Source organism: Lupinus angustifolius, chromosome LG02 (assembly GCF_001865875.1).
Source record: "Lupinus angustifolius cultivar Tanjil chromosome LG02, LupAngTanjil_v1.0, whole genome shotgun sequence".
Taxonomy (NCBI): Eukaryota; Viridiplantae; Streptophyta; class Magnoliopsida; order Fabales; family Fabaceae; genus Lupinus; species Lupinus angustifolius.
Window position 1 is genome coordinate 4,933,065 of NC_032010.1, and position 25,965 is coordinate 4,959,029.

Genomic DNA, 25,965 nt, shown 5'->3' on the forward strand with positions numbered 1-25,965 from the left:
ACATTAAATATCTCCTTCATTTATCTACACGTTGAATTAGAACTAGAACGAAGATATGATGTTTCAAACAATGTCTCAAATTCTTTCTCACATGAATGAAAACACTTAATTTTAAACCATGTCAAAGTTGCCATGCAATTTGAAAGTTTTTATTTTGACTCTTCACATACATCATTGTTTTGGCCATCATCCTTGGAGTTTTTTTGGTACTACCAAAAGTACTTTCTCATCTCTTTATTGGTAAAGAACTAATCCTTTTAGGGTTCGTGATTATCTCTCCTAACAAATATCACTATCAGGAAACCAACCATCGACCATGGAATCCACTTGAGCCTTAGACCACAAGATTATCGCCTTATTGGTAGAGAGAAGATATAGTTGAACGTGTATATTGTGACTCTGAACTATTATCGTATTTGCTTTACAAGAGAATGTATTGTTTCTGGAAACAAAATTCACAATACTGACATGTTACCTTAGTTGTATTTGCTTTACAAGAGAATTTGGGAGTTGAATTTGGGAGGGGAAGAAAATGAAAAGGAAAACTAGTGAATCATCACACAAGTGTATTTCATGATTCTCAAGCTTTCACTTTCCCTTTATTCCCTTCTAACATTCAACTCCCAAACTAATCCTTAAATTTACTATGTCTCAATCAACTATAATACTACTTGTTGAACTCATCCTCAAAATTTCTATGATATTACTTGTTGGACCCGTCAATCCTTAAACTTCCAATTATGAGAGTCTTATTATTATCAACCATAAAGCATAACTTATTGGTATGAGCTCTTTGTACTTACAAATTATATTAAGACATAATTATTACAATTGTTTGCAAAATAGCAATCATATGATTCATCAAATAACACAATGAGAATGAAATAGACAGATCCTTATTTTTTAAAAACAACAATTGTTCATCCTTCTCTCTCTCTCTTTCTGTAATAAGTACACACACAATTTCTTCATACGTACATTAACTGAAGCGTTGAAATGTCCCCCTTTTATTCCGGGAATCAAAAGTTTAATATAGTGATTCTCGGAAATCCCATGTTCTATTGCAATCTCAGTTACTCCTTCCTTATCTTCAATTCAATCATATGACATACCAAACCATACTTATCGGGAGGGATAATCACTTATCTGAAAGTGACGAGTTCCTTAGCCATATACTCATTATACCTTCGTGTGGTACCAAAAAAATTCAATCATATGGTATTGTGATATAATGGGATTCAGTGGTTAGTGAAATTAAGTCAAAGAAACCCACAAAAAGTAGAGAGAGAAAATAAGCAGAAGTTACGTGATTAAATAAAAAAGTAATTAAATGATAAAAAAGGAATAAAGCTTTTGGCTTATATGTTACGGTACAAAAAGCTTGTTGGCTTTTTGGGTGAAGCGTGGAGTTAGTAAAGTTAATTATTTTGGGCAGGTCCACGTTTTTTCTACTTTTAGAAAATTTAATTTTGGGGTATATTTATTTCAGTGCAAACGCAAAAAAAATTGAAACTTGTGTGAGACTTGAGTTGAGAGAGAAAAAGATAGAGATGGGTTCGCACGGAAATCTTTCAAGAAGGGCTTTGGAAACCAATATGCCGATTATGGTTCGGGTATATGGCTTACCCTTTTTCTAATTTTTGAGCATTTCAATCAGTGTTTTTTTTAATATATATTTTGGTATCATAATCAAGGTTTGTGTTTGCAGATGCAGGAATTGCTTCGAGGAGCTAAGAATGCTGTGTCTTTGGCCCAGGTTTTATTTTTTTAATTCTTCTTTTTCTGTTTCCAATGTTTGTTTTTTTACTAATCTTAGAGTTATAACATGTTGGAGATGATCGAGGAGGGAAAATGTGTTTTTTTTCTTGTTTCCAATGTCTGTATTATAAATTAGTAGTCTATCTTGGTAATGGGTTCTAGTTTTGAAGAGGTTTTTTGTGTAGGTTTTCAGATTTTAGCAATATGTGGGACCCAAATTTGTGGGAATGTTTAGGATATATATAGAAATGGAATTTGGAGCTATTAATTCACTTTGGTGAGAGTTTATGAAGATCTCAGTCTTTATGTGATTTCTTATAAGAAATATGAAAAATATGCTACTAAATATCCCAAAAAAGATACATATGCAAGACAAATTCTATGTGCACCCGTTTGATTTGGTGCATCCATGTACATGGTGTGGACTGCGGGGTTGATGGCGGAGACTGGGGTAGGTGAGTGCAGTACTAGAGTAGGAGTCTGAGGATGGGGATGGGTGAAGGTTGGGTGGGGTTCGAGATTGAGGATATGGGCAACATGAGATTTTTACACTGCATCACTTTTTAGTGTCTTGGTGCAACGGAAGGTTGCTTGCCTTATGACCTACAGGTCATGGACTCACATCGTTGACGACTAGGCATATCCAAGAAGTAGAAACCTTTTTAGAAAATCAGACTCGGAAGAGATGTTTGCTTAACTTGTACTGTGTACGTTTCATAACATGGCCATCATTTTGGGTTGCATTTTTTGAAAGTTTAATCTCAAGGCTCGGATTGCCAGATTGTCAAAGGCTATATTATTTTAGGCTTATCTGGGATTCTGGGGCTTTTATTGTGAACTAAAAGTGAAAGCTATATACATATTGAGTGTGTGTCTGTTGTTACCGATTTTATATATTATTTGCTCTGTAACTGCTCAAATGAAATTTCTGATGGGATTATGGAAATTTGTCTGATGCAGGGGGTGGTTTATTGGCAACCTCCAAAGCAAGCATTAGAGAAGGTGAAAGAACTTGTGTGGGAGCCTTCTATTAGTCGTTATGGTGCTGATGAAGGTATTCCTGAACTTCGTGCTGCATTGGTGAAAAAGGTAAAAAGTCTAGTTTCTTCTTACAACTTGTACTAGTGAGGAAATGTGACTAGCTGATTCGGGATTGTGGAAGAATTAGGTTTTGGTTCAGGGAATAAGGGAAAGAGAGAAACAGTGATAAACCGAGAATATTATTGAAGGGTGTAATGTAATTGATGTGACGTAATGTATTCTAATTCCATAAGCTAGTACTCGCCTGTATTATTACTTAAGGTATAATCCCAAACCCACTAATGCTAAGACTAAAGGCCTTAATATCTTTTAAATGGTTTTTTTTATTTGGGGATAAAGTTTGGGATTTCATAAAGGGTCCTCCTTGACTTCGGTGATCTTTCAATTAACTACATTGCTTTTATAATGCAGTTGCGTCTTCAAAATAATTTGCACAAATCCTCAGTAATGGTTACAGCAGGTGCCAACCAGGTGATCAATTCCACCTATGCAATTTGTGTTTTATGTTCATTATTTTGGTATATTAACATAAAAATATAACATTTGGTTTCTGGAATAAAGTGCTGTTTACGCATTTCAGCTTCAATTAGACTTCTAGTGTTTTCCAGTTAGAATAAAATGCATTTTGCTTGCTTTTCTATAGTCTTATGTACACGCATAATGAACAAGCCAAGTATTTGATAGGAATGGTATGATTTTTTAAGTTGTGAGTGAAGACTGTACCTTTGATTGTTCGATTCATTGTAATTTTCAGTTATTATTGGAAAATTTGAATATTGAATCTAATGTTGCTTTTCTAACCTGCTTACCCAAAGAAAGAATGAGCTTGAGATGGAAATAAAAAGGGACTTCATTTAGTGGTTTCCACGGTTCTCCTTATTTGTTGGGAACTGCATCATCGGGTGATTTTGAATTGAATTTTCTGGACTGTTATGATCATCCTTGTTCCCCTGTATAATCTATTTTAACTTATCATTTCCTTCACTTTGAATTTTTCTTGTTATAGACTACTAGACTAACCTTGAATGAGTCAGTGTAACAGTTTTGCTCTGTTATTTTATGCTATCCGGGTCTCTTTTGTTAACTGCTAATTGAAGACTAATGATTGTTATAGACTTATAGTACTCATTTTGTTTGCTTGATCAGTGTAGTTTAATTTTTAATATAGTTATGGTACTCATTTCCAAAAATCTGCAGTGCAGGCATTTGTGAATCTAGTTCTTACTCTGTGTGATGCGGGGGATTCCGTGGTTATGTTTGCTCCTTACTACTTCAACGCATACATGTCCTTCCAGATGACTGGCGTTACCAATATACTAGTGGGTCCTGGTAGTGCAGAAACACTTTATCCAGATGCAGGTAAAATACTGGATTTATTTATTTGATTAAGAATTGGGTGGATGAGGTCTGGACTTGTTGAATTCTTAAAAACACTGATAAAAACTGGGAACTACTATGCTAAACTATCAAATAAATGTAATTCATTGGTGTGTTGAGCCTCTTCTCGGAAGGTTTCTTGTGCCGTTATAAAATGATACATGTGTGGCTTTTTGGTTTTTAGTCCTTGCTAATTACAAAATGCTGGTTAAGTTTACTCAGTCCTGTAATTTCATTTTTTTGGCTAAATAACAGCATTCTGCACAATGCTGCATCATATGATAGAGCAAGAATCTTAGAAGACTGTTTGATGTTTATTAGACATCAGTCATTTAATCTTACCCTTTCTAATGGTGTTGGTTTTATTTGTTTAGGCCCTTTATCTGAATTGTCTTGATTTTCAGATTGGCTGGAAAAAATATTATCGGAGACTAAACCTGTCCCGAAGCTTGTTACTGTTGTAAATCCAGGCAACCCTTCTGGAACCTACATTCCAGAGCCTCTTCTAAAGGTTTTTCCCTCTGCTTCTCTCCTCTCTGGTGTGTGTATAGTTAGTAGCTTTCGAAAACAATGTTATTGAACTTTCAAAACTTTGCTATTGGGTTTTTCTTTCTTTAGTTTCTTTTTGATTCCCTTGTGCAACCAATATTTCCGTATTTGATCTCGTAACATAATATTCCCAAATCATAGGTTTACGGATCTAAACAATTTTTTGCCTAAGAATTTTGTTTTGAAATTTCTAAGCAAGTGTTTTTTTCTTAATTCTCCAGAGGATTGCAGATCTCTGCAAGAATGCTGGATCTTGGCTTCTTGTTGACAATACATATGAGTAAGTCTTTTAAGTTACTATCTTCTTAACGAAATTTCTTTCTTCTTTGACAAAAAAAGTTTTGTTTTTCTATGCCAACAAAATTTCTTTCAAGTTACTCATCGTATTCATGGAAGAATACCAAAAAAAGTCTTAGACATATGTTTATGTCATTGTTATTCTGCTTAGTAACATGACCAGACAATTTAAATATTGGCTTGTATTCATGACAACAAATTGGCTGTCCATGTACAAATTTGATTAAATTTTACATTGGCTATCAACGCATGACATAGGAAGAGTATATTTGTTAGGGAAAGGCCCAAGCCTCTTATAAAACACGTATATGTTAGAAGAAATAGGAAGTAGTTGGAGGGAAGGTTAGTTAAAGCAGTTAGGCAGAAAGATCATAAATAGAAAGGGGTTGGGTTGTAATAAATCAGTTTTTGGGAAAGTAGTTGTAAAGGGAATAACTGATTTGGAGCAAATCAGTTATTAGGAGTTATACAAACTCTTTGGCTCACATCTTGTAATCTTTTTTGTATCAATTGAATTTTTCTACAGATTCAAGATCAAATTGATCTTGAATCCCTACTTCTTCATTCTTCTTCTTCTCTAAATTCTACTATGTTTTACCAGTTCTAACACTGGTATCAGAGCACCAAGATTCTTGGTGCCCTGTGAAGAATTCTGCCACGAAGGAGCTGCGTATGGTGTCAACCCGAGGAATGGCAAGAAGCGCGGAGGATTGGGTGCAGGAAAGAGAAGAAATGCGACGAGAGAGAGAAGAACAAAGAATACGTATGGAATTGAATGAGGCCAGAGTGATACGATTAGAAGAAGCACTGGCTCAACTCACAACGAGGCCTAGGGTTAATCAATCTCATGACGAAGAGAGTGGTATTGGAGGAGATCGTGAACTTAGGGAAAATTGGGGAAGAGATAGATGGAGAAAATTGGAGATTCCAATTTTTTCGGGGGATGATGCTCATGGGTGGGTCAACAAGCTAGAAAGGTACTTTATGTTGAAGGAAGTCAATGAAGAGGAGAAATTGCAAGCCACGTTGATGGCTTTGGAGGGGAAGGCTCTCAGTTGGTATCAATGGTGGAGTAGATGTAACCTCCAACCTTCCTGGGAGGGTTTCAAGTTGGCAGTGATCAGAAGATTCCAACCCTCTTTGGTTCAGAATCCTTTTGAGCAACTGTTGGCATTAAAACGACAAGGATCAGTGGTAGAGTACGTAGAAGAATTTGAAAAATACATGGGTGCTTTGAAGGAAATTGATCCAAACTTTGTCAAGGGAATTTTTCTCAATGGGCTTAAAGAGGAGGTGAAAGCAGAAGTCAGGCTATATGAACATCCTAGTTTGTCTGAGGTAATCCAAAAATCCATTATGATAGAGAAGAAAAATACTATCTTGTATAAGAAATCTAATACTAGTTACTATTCAAGGACAACTAGTTTCAGTAGAAATAATGGCCAGAATAGGTATGTAACAGTGGAGTCTAAGCCTTGGGAGGATAAGAAAACTACTCAATCTTCTGTGGGTAGTGTTTTAGGGAATTCGGGTATATGCCAACAGGGGACAACAACAGAACCAGAGCAGGAGGGTTTAAGCATTTGAGTGGAGCTAAAATGAGGGAAAAGAGGGATAAGGGGCTTTGTTTCAGGTGTGATGAGCCCTACAGTAGAGAACATAGATGTAAGAAGGGACATTTCAAAATGTTTGTCCTAGATGAAGAGGAGGATGATGAGAGTGTGGAGGATGACAACTCAGATGGGGCTACTATGAACAATTTACAGTTATCCTTGTGTGCTATGGCTGGTTTCACTTCAAATAAATCATGGAAGGTAGCAGGAGAATTCAAGGGGCAGAAGGTGGTTATTCTGATTGATTGTGGAGCTTCCCACAATTTTATTTCCTTAGAGTTGGTAAAGAGATTGCAGCTTCAAGTACAAGACACCCCTGCCTATAATATTGAAGTGGGGGATGGCCATAAGATACACTGCATAGGGAGGTGCACTGGGGTTAAACTCTTGCTACAAGGGTTGGAAGTGGTGCAACAATTTTACTTGTTTGGTTTGAAGGGGGTTGATTTGGTATTGGGGTTGGAATGGTTAGCTAGTTTGGGTGAAGTGAAGGCTGATTTTGGTAAGTTGGAATTAATCATCAAGAAGGGCAACACAGTGCATCAGATTAGAGGGGATCCTGCATTAATCAAAACTCAACTGTCTCTAAAAAGCATTCATGCAGGTTCTTAGAGAGGAAGGTGATGGCTTAATGTTGCAGTGTTCGGAAGAGGCAGAGGATGCAGTAAAACCTCCAACAATACCAGAGGAGATTGCAGAGGTATTGCAACAATTTCAAGCTGTTTTTGAGAACATACAGGGACTTCCACCAAAAAGGTGGCATGATCATGCTATACACCTTAAAGAAGGGGCTAATATTCCAAATATTAAGCCTTACAAATACCCTCACTATCAGAAGAATGAGATTGAGAAGTTAGTATTGGAAATGTTACAAGGAGGAGTTATTAGGCCTAGCATAAGCCCTTATTCTAGCCCTGTGATACTAGTCAAGAAGAAAGATGGAGGGTGGAGGTTTTGTGTGGATTACAGAGCCCTTAACAAGGTTACTGTCCCTAATAAGTTTCCTATTCCAATTATAGAAGAATTACTAGATGAATTAGGAGGATCCAGGATTTTTTCTAAACTGGATTTAAAATCTGGATATCACCATATTAGAATGAAGGAAGGAGATATTGAGAAGACAACTTTTAGGACCCATGAGGGCCACTATGAGTTTGTGGTCATGCCTTTTGGCCTTACCAATGCACCCTCTACCTTCCAAGTTTTGATGAATGAGATCCTCAAACCTTTCCTAAGGAGGTTTGTGTTAGTCTTCTTTGATGACATATTGGTGTTCAGTCCAACTCTTGAAGAACACAGTGATCACCTTAGACAAGTCCTGGCAGTTATGCAACTGAATTCTCTCAAAGCTAACAAGAAGAAGTGCACTTTTGCTCAGGGCAGACTTGAGTACTTAGGGCACATTGTGTCAGCAGAAGGGGTAGAAGCTGATCAAGCCAAGGTGGAAGCTATGAGTTCTTGGCCTATACCTAAGAATATCAAGGGCTTGAGGGGTTTTCTGGGGCTCACTGGTTATTATAGGAGATTTGTGAAGGATTATGGGAGGAAGGCCAAACCTCTCACTGATTTGTTGAAGAAGGATAGTTTCAGATGGGATGCAGAATCAACCCTAGCTTTTGAGAAACTCAAAGCAGCTATGATTGATCTACCTAAGTTGGCAGTACCAGACTTTTCTAAGGTGTTTATTGTTGAAACTGATGCATCTAGCAAGGGGTTGGGGGCTGTCTTAATGCAGGAAGAGAGGCCTCTAGCTTTCTGGAGTCAAGGTTTGTCTTTGAAAGCTCAACAAAAATCAGTATATGAGAGGGAATTAATGGCTTTAATACAAGCTGTCCAGAGATGGAGACATTACTTGCTAGGAAGGCATTTCATCATCAGAACAGATCAAAGGAGTCTGAAATTTCTCAATGATCAAAGACTTTTCACAGAAGAACAGTTCAGGTGGGCAGTGAAACTCATTGACATGGATTTTGAAGTCCAGTTCAAACCAGGGAAGCAAAACTGTGCTGCTAATGCTTTGTCTAGAAAGGGGATGTATGCTATTTCCTCGGTGAACCAGAATGAAATTGAAGCTTGGTCACAAGAGGTGGAGCTTGACCCAAAATGGCAGAAAATAAAGCAGGAATTGATAGTAGCACCAGGATCTCATGAAGGGTTTGAGTTGAGGGGAGGTCTGTTGTTGTATAAGGGGAAGCTAGTGTTGGCCAGAGGATTAGACAAAATTCCTTTAATTTTGAAGGAATGTCATGAATCCCCTGTAGGTACAGGGGGTCATTCGGGTTATTTCAGAACTTATAAAAGAATAGCCAGTTGTTTGTATTGGCTTGGTATGAAGGCAAATATAAAAAGATTCGTGGCTGAATGTGAGATTTGTCAAAGATATAAGCACTCTACTTTGTCTCATGCGGGATTGTTACAACCCCTTCCTATACCAACCCAGGTATGGATGGAAGTGGCTATGGATTTCATTGGTGGTTTACCTAGGAGCCAGGGGAGAGATACTATTTTTGTAGTAGTGGATAGATTGTCCAAGTATACTCACTTCTATGCTATAAGTCACCCCTTCTCTGCCAAGGATATAGCTAATTTGTTTGTCAATGAAGTAGTCAAGCTACATGGGTTCGCTACAGCCATCATTTCAGATAGAGATCCCATCTTTTTAAGTAAATTTTGGAAGGAATTGTTCAGAGTCTCTGGCACACAATTAAAATTAAGTACTTCATACCATCCTCAAACTGATGGACAGACTGAGGTGGTTAATAGATGTTTGGAGGGTTACTTAAGGTGCTTTGCAGGACCTAAGCCCAAGCAGTGGTATCAATGGTTGGCATGGGCAGAATTTTGGTACAATACTAACTACCACAGCTCCATTGGCATGACACCTTTTAAGGCTCTGTATGGTAGGGACCCTCCTATGCTTATAAAGGCTGCAAAATTTCCCTCTAAAGTAGAAGAAGTGAATTAGTTGATGATGGATAGGGATTTGATCCTAGGGGAACTCAGACAAAATTTGTTGAAGGCACAAGACCAGATGAAGATCCAGGCTAACAAACATAGAAGAGATGTGGAATTTCAGTTGGGTGATTGGGTATATTTGAAAATTCAATCTCACAAGTTAAAATCCTTGGCTTCTAGACCTTGTGCTAAGCTAGCAGCCAGGTACTATGGCCCTTATAAGATAATCAGTAAGGTGGGACCTGTAGCTTACAAGTTGGAGTTGCCTGATCATGCTAAGATCCACCCTGTGTTTCATGTGTCCTTATTAAAAAGGACTCTTAAACCAAGTCAGCAACCTCAACCCCTTCCAGCATTGCTGAATGAAGAGTATGAGTTGGACATGGAACCAGAAGACATAATAGATATCAGGGAGAATCAGCAAGGGTTAATTGAAGTTTTGGTGAAGTGGAATCAACTATCTGCAGACAATAATTCTTGGGAGGTTGCTGCCAATATACAGGAGGCATTTCCTACCTTTCCCCTTGAGGACAAGGTTGCTCTTTTAGGGGGGGTATTGTTAGGGAAAGGCCCAAGCCTCTTATAAAACACGTATATGTTAGAAGAAATAGGAAGTAGTTGGAGGGAAGGTTAGTTAAAGCAGTTAGGCAGAAAGATTATAAATAGAAAGGGGTTGGGTTGTAATAAATCAGTTTTTGGGAAAGTAGTTGTAAAGGGAATAACTGATTTGGAGCAAATCAGTTATTAGGAGTTATACAAACTCTTTGGCTCACATCTTGTAATCTTTTTTGTATCAATTGAATTTTTCTACAGATTCAAGATCAAATTGATCTTGAATCCCTACTTCTTCATTCTTCTTCTTCTCTAAATTCTACTCTGTTTTACCACTTCTAACAATATTCATGGAAACTCCTAATTGTTTTATTGTTTGGTTATTCAATTTATCATCATTTCAGATTAATTGTTTAATCATTTTCATTTATGTTTCGGTCAGCCCCTTATGTGGTCTCTAAAGTATTCTGATGAGATCCTACACTGGTCAGGAAATGCCAAATTCATGTTTAAGCCGTTGTAGTAGTCTTCTCTCTGAGTCCTTATTTAGATTCTCTTACACTTGTCTCTGAATTTTATCATTTGTACTGCAAGCTTATATTTTAATAATTTCTTTTAACATTTGAGGATCTTTTTTTGTGCATCCCCTTTTTTCTCTAATAAATATGCATGCAGGTATTTTATGTATGATGGTTTAAAACACACTTGTGTGGAGGGAAATCACATTGTTAATATTTTCTCTTTCTCAAAAGCATATGGAATGATGGGATGGCGGGTCGGATATGTAAGTAATATTTTCATTTATTTTCACCAGCATGAGTGCAAATATTATTAATCATTATATATCCCATTGAGCATATTTTTTATGAAACATTGCTTTTGTCAAAGACCAAAAAGAATGTTCCTTAAGAACTATGATGATGGCTTTTGTCAAATGATGAAACACAATCCTATATTGCTTCCACTTTATTAGTTTCTTCTATGCAAAATAGTAGCTACATTCTTAAGTTGCAATTAATGTTAACAATCAGTACCATATTCTGGACTAAACATCTGATTGTTGCAGATAGCATACCCCTCTGAAGTAGAAGGACTTGGTACCCAACTTCTCAAAGTTCAAGACAACATTCCCATCTGTGCTTCAATAATTTCACAATACCTCGCCCTATACTCCTTAGAATTGGGACCCGAGTGGGTTAGAGAACGTGTAGAAACTCTTGTCAAGAATAGAGAAATTGTTTTAGAAGCCCTTTCCCCTCTTGGAGAGGGTTCTGTAAAAGGAGGAGAAGGTGCCATATACCTATATGCAAAGCTCCCGGAAGGGCGCGGCTACGATGATTTCGAGGTCGTTCACTGGCTAGCTAATAGGCATGGAGTTGCTGTAATCCCAGGAAGTGCATGCGGCTCTTCTGGCAATCTTCGGATTTCATTTGGAGGCTTGACAGAGAGTGATTGCAAAGCAGCAGCAGAAAGGCTCAAGAATGGGTTGGAAGAATTGGTTGAACATGGGTTGGTGCAAGACCAGTAACTTGTAGTTCAAGAAAACTACAGAAAGAATGTATATTTACCAGTGAAGGAAATTTGCAACTGGTGCATTTGACTTTATAGGTGATAGTGGTAAACAAGTTGATGCATTACTTCTTTGTTCTGTATTCTAATCATTTATAAATTGTGAAGTAACTTGTGAAATTCTGAATTTATAATAAAAGTCTTCCATTATTATAGGCTCAAAGCTATTCTCTTCCCTACTTCACCACCCTCTGCCAAGTCCTAATCACCTTATCAATGATTTCTGTGATCCTGTAATTGTTTTATGAATTCTTATTTTCTTTGTAGACAAATACTTTTTTTATGGGTAAGGATAGAGTGCACTTTAGAATCCGAATGCTTACATTTTATGTTTCAAAACTCTATGAATTGAATTAACATGTTTGTATGTTATTTCAAATGCTTTATTTAATGCTTGCATTTTGTTATTTTGTTGATTAAGAAATTGAATCATTCGATCTAATCCAAATCTATGAGAACCAATTTGAATTAAAGCCATTTTGAGATTGGAATTAATCCAATTTGAATGAATAACTAACTTACTTATTCCCTCTCCTTTATTTATAAGGCACTTATAAAGCTTAGCGGTAGAGACTAAATGAAATTATTGGCTATAAGTCTTTGAGGTCACGGTTTTGAGTTGCAGAGGCTCCCTTTAGGAGGGATAAAATACGGCAGAAGGTATCTAAGCTTAAAGGGTGAACACTCAGTAAATTAATTGCGAAAACTTTTCTCTCCATTTCCTTTGCAATCAAGAGTTCAAGAAAACTCATAGCAATTTGTTATCCATCGTCCTTGTCCAACATCCTTGAAATTGAGCTTAAAGCTCTCCAATCACAACTTTTTCATAAAGTATGAACTTTGATGTTGAGTTACTCAAGATATTAGCATCATATGAATATGCAATTTCTAAAGGTCTTTGTATATTTGTGTGATGGCAATTTAGTCCATTCTGACATGGATGACTAGACAACAATTCTTGTTCTCCAAGAATGTTGACTTACTCTCCAAAACTATTTATCCTAAGGTGTCTTAGTTTATATCATGTGACCATGCATAAGTGATTAAATGCATGTGAACATGGAAGTTAAGCTTAACTATGTTATATTATTTGCTGTTAATGAGAACATGATTTCTCTACCTAAATTGGCAAGCTGAATTTGGAGTAGTAATATAGTTTATTAAATTTGCTCATAGCAAAAACAGCTCAAATTCATTTAGATTTAGAAAGTTTACAAACTTGTACATAGAAATTACAATCTTATTAAATTCACAACACTTGTATATGAAGGATGACCATCAATAACATGTAATGTTAATCTTGAAGACCATAATGTGTAGCATGGTTATGAAGTGTTAGAGTCAAAGTATACTGCAGCATAGACCATGCTGATAAGAAGTGAAATTGAGTTGAATTCATGTGTACACATGCATATCAAAACTGGATTTTGTAACTAGTTTTCCTTGAATGGTGCTCTCATTTTTTTAGTCTTCTCACTAGAAGATCAAATTTAATATGTCATAAAGTTTGAAAGAGTTGGCCATAAGGGAGAAGGTTGGATTTGGTAATTGGTATCATTGGATTTACATTGTACATTGTAGAATGGACTAAGGATTATTCATCTCCGATATAGAGATATAACTGTGCCTTGGAATCTTCGGAATTACTGTTTATAGATATTATTGAACTCATTTTAGTTACAAACCAGACATCATGGAAACTGAAGTTTAACTCTACTGATAGACATATCCACCAAGTCTCTCAGAGGTCTACGAATATTATATATATGTGACAAGCTAGCTGCATCGACATATATATGATCCAGATTGAGGGGGTGCTGAGATTGTTGAGATGATTAGAAGATTCTATCTCTGATAAGGATTAAATACGTGATTATCTAATATCATATAATGTATTTATCTTTCTGGACGTATAATTTTCCTATATTGATTGATAATAGTACATAATTTGTATCTTTCTGACATGCTAGTACATTTGTCAAACAAGCTCCAAATTGGCACTAGAGGGGAACTAAATCTCATTGGCAAATGATAGATACAAGTTGAAAGAAGAAAAAATTGTTTGAAGAAGTAAAATTCCTTCCAATCTATCTCTTCTGGAAGTTGAAGACCTTAATTGAGACAGCAAAAGTAAATGCAAAGAGAATAGCAGTTCCAGAAACCACAACTGCACAAACTCCTACGAAGTCGTGTTTGATGCCGAAATAACTTCTTAAGAACTCTTGCACTGACATATCTTCTGATTTCATCACTGTTGTTATATCTCCAAATTGTGATGCAACCAATCCATATATTGTCCAAGCCACAGGACATGCCCAATAGTACCACCTCCACCACACAGGAATCCTCTGTTAAGAAAAGTATCAGCATATATATATATATCCATTGAATAACTCAGTGGTTGAATTCATTCATTAGTTGACTACACTTACGGGTCGTGGGACGACAAATCCGGAAAAGAGGTTCCAAATTGCATAAAATGCAGCAGCCACAATAGAAGCAACATGGTGATTTGGTGTCACGGCCACAGCCATCATGCCATAGAAAGTGAAGTAGCACAATGTGAAATACATGAAAAATATGTACCAAAAGAATTTCTCTAAAGTCCACTCAAATCCAATCATAGAATAAACTATGCCACCATATGATACAGCTTGGGCAAAAACATAAGGTAGCTCTATTATAACCTGTGACAAACAAAAAAGGAGTGACCTGTGTTAACATAGGTAACTCATACTTACCATGGTACTAATAAAGCAAAATTTTATCTCGGGATTTAGTTAGTTTGAATTTATCGTATTTTATCTTCAATTATTTATCCTGCGCTATCTTATCCCTTGTAACAACTTTGTTCATTTTTTCAGTGATTTTGTTACCTGTGCAATTGCATAAGGTAAGGCAGAATACATTCCGGCAGCTCTTTCTCTATAAAAGACAGTTCTTTCAACTGCTACCACTGGCTGTACTGAGGCAGAATTCTGGACCCCGAGGAAGAGAACAGCGGTATACATCGAGCCTATGGCATTAAATAGGTCTTGCCTGTTTGATCTGCAAGTCACCCGAAAAAATCAGAGTTTAAGTGGAAAAACAAAAATTAGCCAAATCTAATGTCATGTTTTCTAAGTTACTGAATTTTGTCTTACGTTTTCCCTCCGAGATTCCAGAACATTGTTCCAAACATCAGGGCTATGAAAGTAGTGAAGAGAAACCGCACTGCAGTATATGGTGGATTGCGCCAATATGACCAATGTTGTTTCCATAGGCAAGCCAGACATTGAACCAAAAGTGACTGTGAGTATTGAGTAGCAAAATAAAGATCCTTTGAACCCAGAGCAAGGTTGCTCAGTTCTGCTATAACCTGCTTGTTTCTCCTGAAGAACAACAATGTGTGTAACTGTTAAGAATTTTGTAAATAATATGTGAGCATAGGTACTATAGTTTTTAAATTCATATATGTTAGATTACCTATAAAGTTCAGAATTTTTGTACATGTCATGAAAATCAACACCTAAGTTAAGTTCTTGTGCTGAAGTTGTTACTTCCAACATCCAAGTCGCTGGATTATAGCCATCTTTAATTTTACTAACCCCGTCAATGCTCTAGACATCGAATTTTGTTTTGAAAAAGAAATCATTAGTATCAAAATTATGGTTGTGCAATTAAAATGATATCGATTTTTAGTTGCATCCTACCTCAAAATAGTTGATTAGTTGGCTAGAATGGCGACCAAGTGGCCCCACATATATTTCTTGTCCCCCACGCTTCATTAGGAATAACTAGAAACAAGTGTAACATATATCAGATTCAAATTCCATTGGAGAAAGGACTATAAAACAAAGCTTCACTTTATTATCATATAATCTTTTACCTCGTCAAAAGCTTCAAATATGTCAATGCTTGGCTGATGGATGGTGCATACAACAGTTCTTCCTGTGTCAACTGTGTTCCTAACAGTTCTCATAACAATTGCGGCAGCTCTAGCATCTAAACCAGAAGTAGGCTCATCCATGAAGATTATGGACGGGTTAGCTACTAACTCAACTGCAATCGTTAGCCTCTTGCGTTGCTCGGTCGAGAGACCACTCACACCAGGCAAACCAACCAATGAGTTCCTCAATGGGTTTAGCTCAACAAGTTCCATGACTTCCTCAATAAACATCTACAATTACAACAATCATTTGTCAGATCCAAAAGCGAGAACAGTCAGGGATGCAACCCGAAAACCGCAGAGGGCGATCAAATATATAAAAATACACAAACATATAAATAGCAAATATTTTTTGCCATATACATTTATAATAGTAAAAATGCTACATATATAGAACCAATTTTACAAAAATACTACATATATAGATGTCTCTACTCTATTAATAAAAAACTTGCATTATTTTTTACCATACTACATCAAGTAAAAAAGAAAAGGCATAGTGTGTCTTAAGCTGCAGATGCTAACCTTTCTTGCATTGGAATCAACTTCTGCTGGTAAACGAAGCCATGCTGAGTAGACCAAGGACTCATAGACAGTAACATGAGGAGAATGTATATCGTTCTGCTCGCAGTAACCTGATATTCGAGCAAACGTTTCTTGCTTTTTAGGGTAGCCGGAAACTTTAATGCTCCCTTCAATATACCCACCAGTTTTTCTACCAGCCAAAACATCCATCAAAGTAGTTTTACCAGCTCCACTCACACCCATCAAAGCTGTGAGAACACCAGGCCTAAATGCACCACTAACACTTTTCAGAAGCACTAACCTGTCCTCTATTGCACCCTGATCCTTCATTTCCTGCCAGTTCAAATCGAAAGAGTTAGTACTTGTTATTTTGGACTAAAGAAGACTATTTGTTGGACCAAACTTAGTTGTTGTTCTTCAAGCAAATGTATGGTTGTTTTCCAATGAGTATATAACATGTGCAATGGCTCATCAATGAAAATATACTTACTGTAAAATTTGTTTAGATTACATTTTTATCGGAAAACAGCACCACAAAAACTTGAAAAAAACACCTATGTTTTGTCCATATCAAATATCCAAATGTTAAATAATAACTTTGTAAGTGACTTACCTGTGGCATGTCAACTGAGTAAACAATTTGATCAAAGGTGAGAGAATGTGGTTCAAAAGGAAGAACCATTCCTCTTTTCTTTCCATGGCTAGAATCCATAACAGCATTAGCTCTTCCTGAATTTCCTGCATGATAAATGTGCATGAAAATTATGAATCACTGATAAATTGCCTCACACACATGAAAATGAAATGCTTGTAGTCGGTGTTCATTATCATCACCTATGAATGGTAATTCAACCTCTTGGCCTTCTGATTCTTGAGTCATTGTTGCCTGTGGCTTATCAAATGCTGCAAAATCATGCATATTTTTTGAATAAAATTTTGAATCACTATAAGAATGTTGAAGAACAAAATATAGAGACGCTCACGGTTGAAGTAAGTGAGAGCCAAAGTGTACACAATGTTGAAAATGATCATAAATCCAATCAATGCCCCAATCCCAATCCAATACCAATATGCTTGTGTGAAGAACCCGCGAGACTCCAAAATTTGAATTCCAATAGTCTTATTTGAAGTTGGAGTTAACTACAATTCAAAAGCAAAAGAATTAGGCCTGCATTTTTCTGAACTAAACTTATATATTTCTAGTTTTATGTTCAAGAAATTACTTTGTTCCAACTATTCCCAAGGAACTCATTCACCACTATAGCATTCTGCCCGTACATTAAAGGTGAAATCCAGTAACCCCAAATCCACCACCTCTTGATATCCTCTGTTTCATTGCCAATCAAATGAAAGAAGTATTAATATAATGATCCGTAATGTGATAAATGCAACATTTTTGTTACACCTTTAAAGAAAAACGATATATCTTCTTACAAATCCTTGTAAATAAATCGTGTATAGGCATAGCAGCCAATGGAATAATCACTAACCATGAAAGTAACAATTTAAAAAGACAGCAAAGTCGTTAAGATTTTGATTAGTTGTTGTGCCTAATAGGATGTGTCGATACCGAAACCACTCTTGAACTTACTTTTTGACAGAACGAAGCCACCTAATGTAAGGAATGTGAGAAGTGCAAAGGACCCAAATGTGCTAGCCACAATTATGTTCCTACCCAGTGCTGCAATAGCACGGAACAATCCGGAAGCCATCTGGTTGATCAGTACTAGCAGAAAGTACTGCTTTAATAATCTGCATAAACCATGAGACCTCACAGCATAAGTAATACTACACCAAAACAATCAGAAATAGGGTGTGTTACTCTTAACAACATAATTAAGTGTCTATTCTATAAGTATCGGCTTCATTTATCTTATTTCATAAACTTCTCTAATAAGCTAAAAAGAGCTTATAGGAGGAAGTCATAAGCTATATTCGTAAAATCTTTCAAACACGCCTGAGTGTTCATATGAAGAAGTTTCTTTACCTCTCAACATTTGGATCAAATCCAATCACATAATAGGTGAGAAATACCCAAACAGCAACTTCAATAAGTGTAATAGGGATCTTAAGGATCCATGAAGGAATGGCATATGCCCATGAGGGATAGAATAGAAGGTCCCTTTGCTTGTAGAAAATCGGTAACTTTGCGATGGTCATTGAAAGCTCAGCCATTCCATTAAACATAATCATCACTACTGTGAAAAATAGAGCACCAGCATAAACTCCTCCATCACTTAGTGAATCTCGGTGCATCTCAGTTCGTAGAAATAGTGTCATCGCGATTAATGCCATGAGAGTAAGCTAGAGAGCATCAAGAAAGAAAAAATTCAGAAGTCAAAACCATGTGTTCTAAATAATAAATAGTGTCAAATGAAAAGCATTTATTCATATAAAGCAGGTAGAAACATACTTGGCATATCTTGAAGATGTAAACAAATGAATTCCTTTTCATAAGCAAATACTCTCTTGAGAAGTTAGCCTTTAACAACTCCTTCTTGTTAACACCATACTTGTTAGTGGTTAATGCAGCTGGGTGGTTCTTCGACTTGTCGAACTGAACTGCAATCTCATCTCCCATTCTTCTACCAATGTGGAAAGATTGAAATGCCTCGGCAAATTGCATAACAGTTATAAACCTGTATGGTATATCTCTGTGTGCCCAATACTGCTCTTGATCCTTTACTGAAGTTACCTGTGCAAAGAGAACATACTAGATGTAATTCTCATTGATCAGTTCGTATTACTCGGAACGCGATATGAGTATTGTTATGCAGTTCATTTAGGTGCACGGTTTGTCGCTGTTTATGTTATTATTACTCAACAATCTTTAAGGTGAACCTTGTACAAAGTACAAACATATTAACAATGAAACAAGAGACAAAATTTGACATACTTCTTGAAGGAAATCAGCAACACCTTTCCTTTCAGGACATTTAAACCCCATAGATTCAAAGAAGTCGAGAACATATTCGCAGGGTCCTTGGTAGACAATTTTACCATCAGAGATAAGAATGATGTCATCAAAAAGTTCATAAGTCTCTGGTGCTGGCTGGAGCAAAGAGATAACCGCGGTTCCGTTAAGAATGTGAACATATTGTCTGAGAGAGCTCACAATCTGAAAAGTTGTGGAACTGTCCAAGCCAGTAGATATTTCATCCATGAATAACGCATTTGCCGGTCCAACCAGCATCTCCCCTGTAGTAACCCTCTTCCTTTGCCCTCCAGAGATACCACGCAACATTTCATCCCCTACCAAAGTATCAGCACATATATCCAATCCTAGAATCTGCAAAATTTTAGAGTACTAAATATTCACCATGTGCCTTCACTTCATAGACAATCTTAACGAATTTCGAACTTAAAGAATGAGATTAGAGAACCTCATTTTAGTTTATTACCTTTAGTGCATAATCTGTTACCAAGCTTTCCTCTTGGCCTATAGCTGCAGTTGCCTGGTGTATCAAAAGCCAACCAAATGCATAGAGATTATATACATTAAACCAACAATCGAGCCTTAATCCCACTAGGTGTGATCGGCTGGCTACATGAAATAATCCAGCAACACACTATTTATTATTCGATAGAGTTTCTTATGGGTATGTAGTGGGTCTTAAACGAACTCCACGCAATAGTAAAGACGCGTTAAAGAGAGTGCTGGAAAGAGTTGTTGTACAAACATAATATACATTGCTAATTTGCTAGAGTAATGAAAAATGCTAGCAACACAGTTTTCAACACTTTCTTCATCATGTTCTTTATTATTGGGTAAATTTCATGTGGAACTTGCTAAATTATCGAGTCTATTCTCTATTTAGTAATCACATATGAACTTCACTCAATAATTGTATATTGCTAGTATTTAGCCTCTTTTAGTGCAATGAAGATTGATAATAGCTATAATTTCTTACCTTCATATAGACATCAATATCCGGATCAGGCTTAATCTTTGCTTCTATCTCTCTTCTAGACAACTCGGATAATAAGTCTTTCGATCACAAAAATAAGAATCAGTTATACTCATGTTACTCCTTAAATTTGATATATGAGAAGAATAGTATGCATGATGAAAAACGACTAACCGTAGCGCGTTCCGACGCCTTGGCACCTTGCTGAGAAAGCCAAGGTTTCTCTTACAGTCATTTCTCCTATGTGAACATCATGCTGGCTTATGTAGGCCGCTGTTCTTTGAGGTACAAACTCATCCATTCCATATCCATTATAAGTCACTCTCCCAGATACCTGCAATACACAGATCATTTGAATTAGATGGAAAGTACTAATTCTCTACTTCACAAAGAAAGAAAACAATAAGTTGTTGTAAATTTACGGCGAACCGAATTTTTTTACCTTAAGATTTGGATCAAGCTTTCCTGACAAGGCTAAAAGGAGTGTGGTCTTTCCTGAGCTTGGAGGACCTAATAGCAGTGTCATCCTACGAGGTTTGATGATTCCACTGACATCTTTAAGAATAGTCATATGTTTCTTTTTGCTTTTGAGAATGTGGAGAGAAGTAAAGAAACTCTGAAAGACCAAACAGAGAAAGATTGTGAGAAACGAAAACAAAAACAGAAAACTTAAATGTGAAACACAAATTCATGAACTAGAATCTGCTCAAATTTACCTCCACTATATTAGTACCAAAGTTAAGGAAACTAGGCAAAGATCTACTTCCTACATAAGCCTCTGCTTCAACATTTAGATGCTGAAATCGAACTTCAATGGTTGGAATATCAAGCCCAACTCTACAAAAAAATAAGAAAAACAGACATATAAGAATCAGAACATAGAAGAAAAGGAAACAATAAAGATGTAAGAAATCATGGTTAGTAAAACATCAAACCGGTATATAGTACATAAGGTTCAATCACAATATTGCGGTTTTGATAGTCTCCACCCCACAACTATATCATGACCTCAATCATGGCATCATCGGCCGCATTTTCCCGCAATTGTCCACAATAACAGTAAATGCCTTGGGTTGCAATTTAAAACAATGAAAAGGTTAATGAACTAGTAATGACAAAATGCATAATGCATGCTTACCTATCAATTCTTTTCTTGAGCTTCAACAAAAACTTTTCATTGTCCTCTTCAGCAACCTTAACCAACCTGTCTAGAAGCTTCTGTCTTTCCTGAAATCCAATATCAGTGACATCAATCTCATTGGAAACACCACATGATGTGGTCAATAACCCTTTCTTTAAACGATTATAAGTTGGAAGTTTTTCAAGTGCAGCCCATTTAAGAGCATCTTCATCATTTTCTTCACGTGAAGACTTTGAGAAAACTTCCATTGCACTGTTTCTCCAAACTGTAGAACTATTAACTCTTAAGCTATTGGTTGCTCTATATATATCACTTCCCTCCATTGTTGCTCTTACTATTAGAGATTACAACTTTTAAAACTTGAGCTCAAACCCAACAAAACCCAGAAGCCTTTTTTCTTGTTCAATGATAATAATGCAGTTTCTACAAAGTGGAACATAGAAAACTTCTTAGCCAAGGCTATGTTCTTTATAAGGAAGTACAAGTGACAACTAAGAGAAAGGGATGCAAAAAATGTGAACAGTGAGAAATATGAAGAAAGAAGAACAAGAGGGTTCCTTGTAATGAAAATGGTATGGAAAAGCATGCCTAATTGTCCATTTATATAGATTCATAGTTAGATTGTGGTACAAAAACAAAGTGGCTTTTGATGACTCTAATGTGTGTGCATGTTTTTGATATTATTGCACCCAAACTAGAATGAAATAAATAATAATTTATTGCATTTATTCAACCCACAGTTCGTTGCTCTAATGGTCTAATTCTGTAAAGACTAGGCTCCATTCTTAGAAAATATTGCATAAGGTGAGTTCAATTTTTTTTATATTACTAATGGTATTTCTTAATGTTTTTAGGTAAAGAACTAGTTTTTTTTTTAGATTTGTGACCTCTTAACGAGTGTAGTTTTAAGGAATTGAATCATCAACCTTTTGAGGATTCAGTAAGATATTACAACACTAAACTAAAGTTTTTTGGTATTTGATGAGTTCAATTTAAACTCTTTAAAAAAAATTCCTTATTGAATAAATATAAAATTATTTTTTATTTTTTTGTTTTGAATTCATTGATGATCCTTTTAGTGAGACCTATAATTAAATTGTGGTGAACAATAACAATTCAAAATAGAATTCTTAAATATTAAAAGTTTTAAAGTTATGATAATTTCTTGATTTCTTATTTAATGCCTTTAAGAAAGATGAAAATCTCTTTTAAGTTGTGAATTTTATTATATTACTTTTTTGGCACAGATCACATGTATCTTCTATCCATAAGATGTCAAAACTCTTTCTTCCAAATGCAACTATATTCTTAAGGATTTGAAACCTCTTGTTAAATTCTAAATACTTTTTTGGTTGAGCTTTGTTATATGCTTCTAATACATCTTTCTAAAAATATGCTAAAATTCAAATAAAATAATTATTAAATAAAAAAAAATGTATCATATTCTAAAAATATTCTAGAGCCTTTGGAGTTTTCTTTATGTTATAAACTATTACATGTGCCAAATTTTAATTGACACTTTAACATTTTTCAACTTTTAGTATTGTTAGTTACTTTAGGATATCAAGACACATCGAATATTTTTTTCTTAAGTTGTCATTATCTTATATTGTTATACAATTCTAAAATATATTAATGCGGATATTTTAGAGAAAAACTGCATTATTTTACATTACATTCAACAATTTCAATCAATACTGAAACAGTTTGTACTATCTTAAAGCCAATTAAAATGAGATTGGGAGAATAATAGTTGTTTTTATTGCTTTACATTATTTTATTTTAATTATATTAGTTATAGAACTCTATAGAATGTGTTATATAAGTTATTGAAATCACAAGTTTGAGTTATGGGAGATTCCTTCTCGTAGAATAAAATACTATACGAACTATTTAGGTGACATATATAATAAATTCATGAGTTTATAAGGGTTGAATGTTAAGGTTAAAATTGAAATTGTAGGTTTGAAGTAATAGTATTTCATTAGTGAATCATATTAAAAAAGGCTACATCTTAAAAATACAATCTAATTAAGATGAAATAATCTTTATAATTCAGTTCGATTTAAATAATTTAAGAAATTTTGAAACAGTAAATTAAATCATGTGAATCAATTTCAAACAAAATAAAAAAAAAAATTCAATTTTGTTTGATTTGGTTTCAGGTTTGAGAGTATGGTCAAAACAGATTATTACACTATATTATGTGAAACTCCATATGCAATAGAGATATTATATATGTATAAATAAATGAATAAAAAATAGGTGTGAAACAAAAGTCAAAGAGAGAACAAAGCAGGTTACATGTTTCTTCATGTGCCACATGGGGGCCATCCTTTTTACCAAAAATAAGGTTCACACCAACCAAATGATATCTTCATTTCACATTATCAAATTCCTCCTTTTATTTTCATCTGTAAAATTTATTCTATAACTTCTAAAGAATTAAACTAAAACTATACCCAAAAAAAATAAAACCATTCCATTATTTCTTTTTTTAATATACATATTTATAGTCTAAAATAATATGACCATTTAAAATAAGTATTTCTAAATTCTCCTAACTCATCGCTCTAAAAAGTATTATTGGCAAAGTTTTTGGTAAAATGAAGGAGTAGAAATTTATGTAATTATTATCGAGGTTTGATTATTTGAATTCACATAATGAATGTTTTTTTTATATTTTCGAGGCAATAATGTATTTAACTTATCACATAATTATTCAACTTTTATGCTCTTAAAACAATAAAATATATTAAGCAAGTTTGTACAAGTTGTATTCTATTTTGGTAAAGAAGATAGAAGAATATGGCACGTTTAGACTACAATAGTATGGGACATTTAGTTTGCTAATGTGGTCACAGGTAACATATGTATAGGATGAATTTAAGCACTTTAAGAACACAAAACATTAGTAGATGTTACTTGTTGATGAAGATTAGTAAGTAAAGATATTATAATGGTCCTTTGAGGAAGATTATTACTCCCCCATTAATTTATAAGAAAATCTAAGATGGAGAATGAAAAATTTGGTCACAAATACAATATTGGTTATCTTATACAAATTTACTCCTTACATTCTTATATTCACCCATTTTGATGCACTAAATAAAATTTGTATCTACTTTTAATCACTACATAATCCATAAAATTGTTTTTGTCTCTTCCATCACACTCAAGACTTCTCATCTTCTCATAGTAACAAACTCTTCACTCCTATTCCAATCTCAATGACTCTCTCTACGTATAACTTGAACTTTTGATTCATTGAAAATATTGTCTAATACGATTGTTTATCCAAATAATCTTCAAAACCCTTAAGGTGAAGTACATGCATATCATTTTCGGTGATTCTGATAGCATAGATTGGGGTTAATATAGGATTTGATTCTAAATTTGTGTTTCTCAATATTAAGGTTGAATTTTAGCAATTTGTTAATTAGTGAAATGTTGTTGTTAAGAGTCTCATTATTCTCTTTCAATAAATCAAAATTTCTTATTATTTTAATACATGAAACAAAGTTGTTCTCTAACAGATTCCTCTTTTGCAAAAAGAAGTTTGTTCTCTAACACATTCCAACCCCTAATTAGTTTACCTCCATTCAAAATAGGAAATTTATCTGCCATATTGATTGTACTAAAAAAAATAAGGAATTTACTTTATAATTATGTCATACCAATTAATAGATGTCATTTACATTTTAGAGTCTCAATAAATCAAAATGTCCTCCTATGATTCAATTAATTAGTTGCTCTTTTTTAGCATTATTGGAAAAACTATGGTGTTAATTACATTTTCTCTCATACTTTCCCCTTTTTTATTATTATTATTATTAGTGTGTCGACATTTCATGTCTATCAAACCGTATTCTTGTTTTTCTAATACGTATCATTTTTGTGTTATATTCTTTAAAGAAAAATAACTTAATATAAGAAATGTTAGATATAAATTCAATAGAGACCAAGGATGTAAGAAAAAATAAAAATAAAAAATGTATGAAAAATAATGATGTATTGTGAAAAAAAGAAAGTAATATTGGAAGTTTATGATAGTTATTAATGGAGGAGTTACAAAAGGGTAATTTTGAAATGTGGAAAATTATGTTATAGTAGTTATTTGTAATTTTGACTTTATATATATTAGTGTGCCGACAGACACTTCGTGTCTGCCGATCTGCATTCTTATTTTATGATATTAAGTATTAAATTTGTATTTTTATTTTAGAGAATTGGAATGTTTTTTATTGGATATACTTTATGTTATAATTTTGTATTTATTATAATATTCAACTTAAATTGAGATGTATTAATTATTGTTATTTGGGATTATATGATTTTACTTTAGAAATGAAAAATATTAAGGGCAAAATAGGAAAATAGAATGATGGTGGTAATTATTTCAAATTTTGAATTTATATCTTGTATATATAAATTATTGACATAAAAATTCATTTGCCATTATAAACTACTGCTTCTCTTCCGTGTTAGTCATTGGATTCTCTATCTTCCTTAAAGCACAAGCTTCTTAGTTTTTAATTGAATTTGGAAATAGCAATTTTCTTAAAATGTAAATACACTACTTGAGGTAAGTTACCCATTTGTAATGAGTCATCCAAAGGTACATTTTTCTCATCACTTCAATGAAATTAGTCATCTCTCAGGGTTAGTTTGGGAGTTAGATTTTGGAGGGGAAAAGGGGGAAAGGGAAGGCTTGGGAGCTATGAAACAAGTGTATTTCATGGTTCTCAAGTC

The 25,965-nt window shown here is 34.7% G+C and overlaps 2 protein-coding genes across 2 annotated transcripts; one reads left to right on the plus strand and one right to left on the minus strand.

The window, feature by feature from the left end:
- LOC109333994 (aspartate aminotransferase-like) lies at nt 1,384-11,874 on the plus strand. The gene is made up of 9 exons (XM_019569571.1): nt 1,384-1,613; nt 1,709-1,756; nt 2,719-2,847; nt 3,211-3,270; nt 4,002-4,158; nt 4,581-4,687; nt 4,947-5,005; nt 10,818-10,926; nt 11,209-11,874. The coding sequence occupies exons 1-9, from the start codon at nt 1,551-1,553 to the stop codon at nt 11,668-11,670; spliced, it is 1,194 nt and encodes a 397-aa protein (XP_019425116.1). The 5' UTR covers nt 1,384-1,550; the 3' UTR covers nt 11,671-11,874.
- On the minus strand, nt 13,799-21,536 carry LOC109334001 (pleiotropic drug resistance protein 1-like). The gene is made up of 22 exons (XM_019569577.1): nt 21,211-21,536; nt 20,789-20,909; nt 20,515-20,688; nt 20,247-20,406; nt 20,076-20,152; nt 19,566-19,619; nt 19,061-19,453; nt 18,578-18,859; nt 18,152-18,468; nt 17,756-17,916; nt 17,388-17,491; nt 17,148-17,304; nt 16,999-17,067; nt 16,778-16,902; nt 16,165-16,497; nt 15,580-15,870; nt 15,404-15,487; nt 15,177-15,310; nt 14,855-15,082; nt 14,588-14,759; nt 14,144-14,398; nt 13,799-14,059 (listed from the first exon to the last, which is right to left on the minus strand). Exons 1-22 carry the CDS (start codon nt 21,534-21,536, stop codon nt 13,799-13,801), a joined length of 4,278 nt encoding a protein of 1,425 aa, XP_019425122.1.

Coding starts and splice junctions, on each gene's coding strand:
- LOC109333994 (XM_019569571.1), top strand. CDS start 1,551: ATGGGTTCGCACGGAAATCTTTCAAGAAGGGCTTTGGAAACCAATATG. Junction 1,757..2,718: donor ATGCTGTGTCTTTGGCCCAG/GTTTTATTTTTT, acceptor TGTCTGATGCAG/GGGGTGGTTTATTGGCAACC. Junction 4,688..4,946: donor TTCCAGAGCCTCTTCTAAAG/GTTTTTCCCTCT, acceptor TTAATTCTCCAG/AGGATTGCAGATCTCTGCAA.
- LOC109334001 (XM_019569577.1), bottom strand. CDS start 21,536: ATGGAGGGAAGTGATATATATAGAGCAACCAATAGCTTAAGAGTTAAT. Junction 17,917..18,151: donor TTTGATCCAAATGTTGAGAG/GTAAAGAAACTT, acceptor TGGTTTATGCAG/ATTATTAAAGCAGTACTTTC. Junction 15,871..16,164: donor TTGATTCCAATGCAAGAAAG/GTTAGCATCTGC, acceptor TTGTAATTGTAG/ATGTTTATTGAGGAAGTCAT.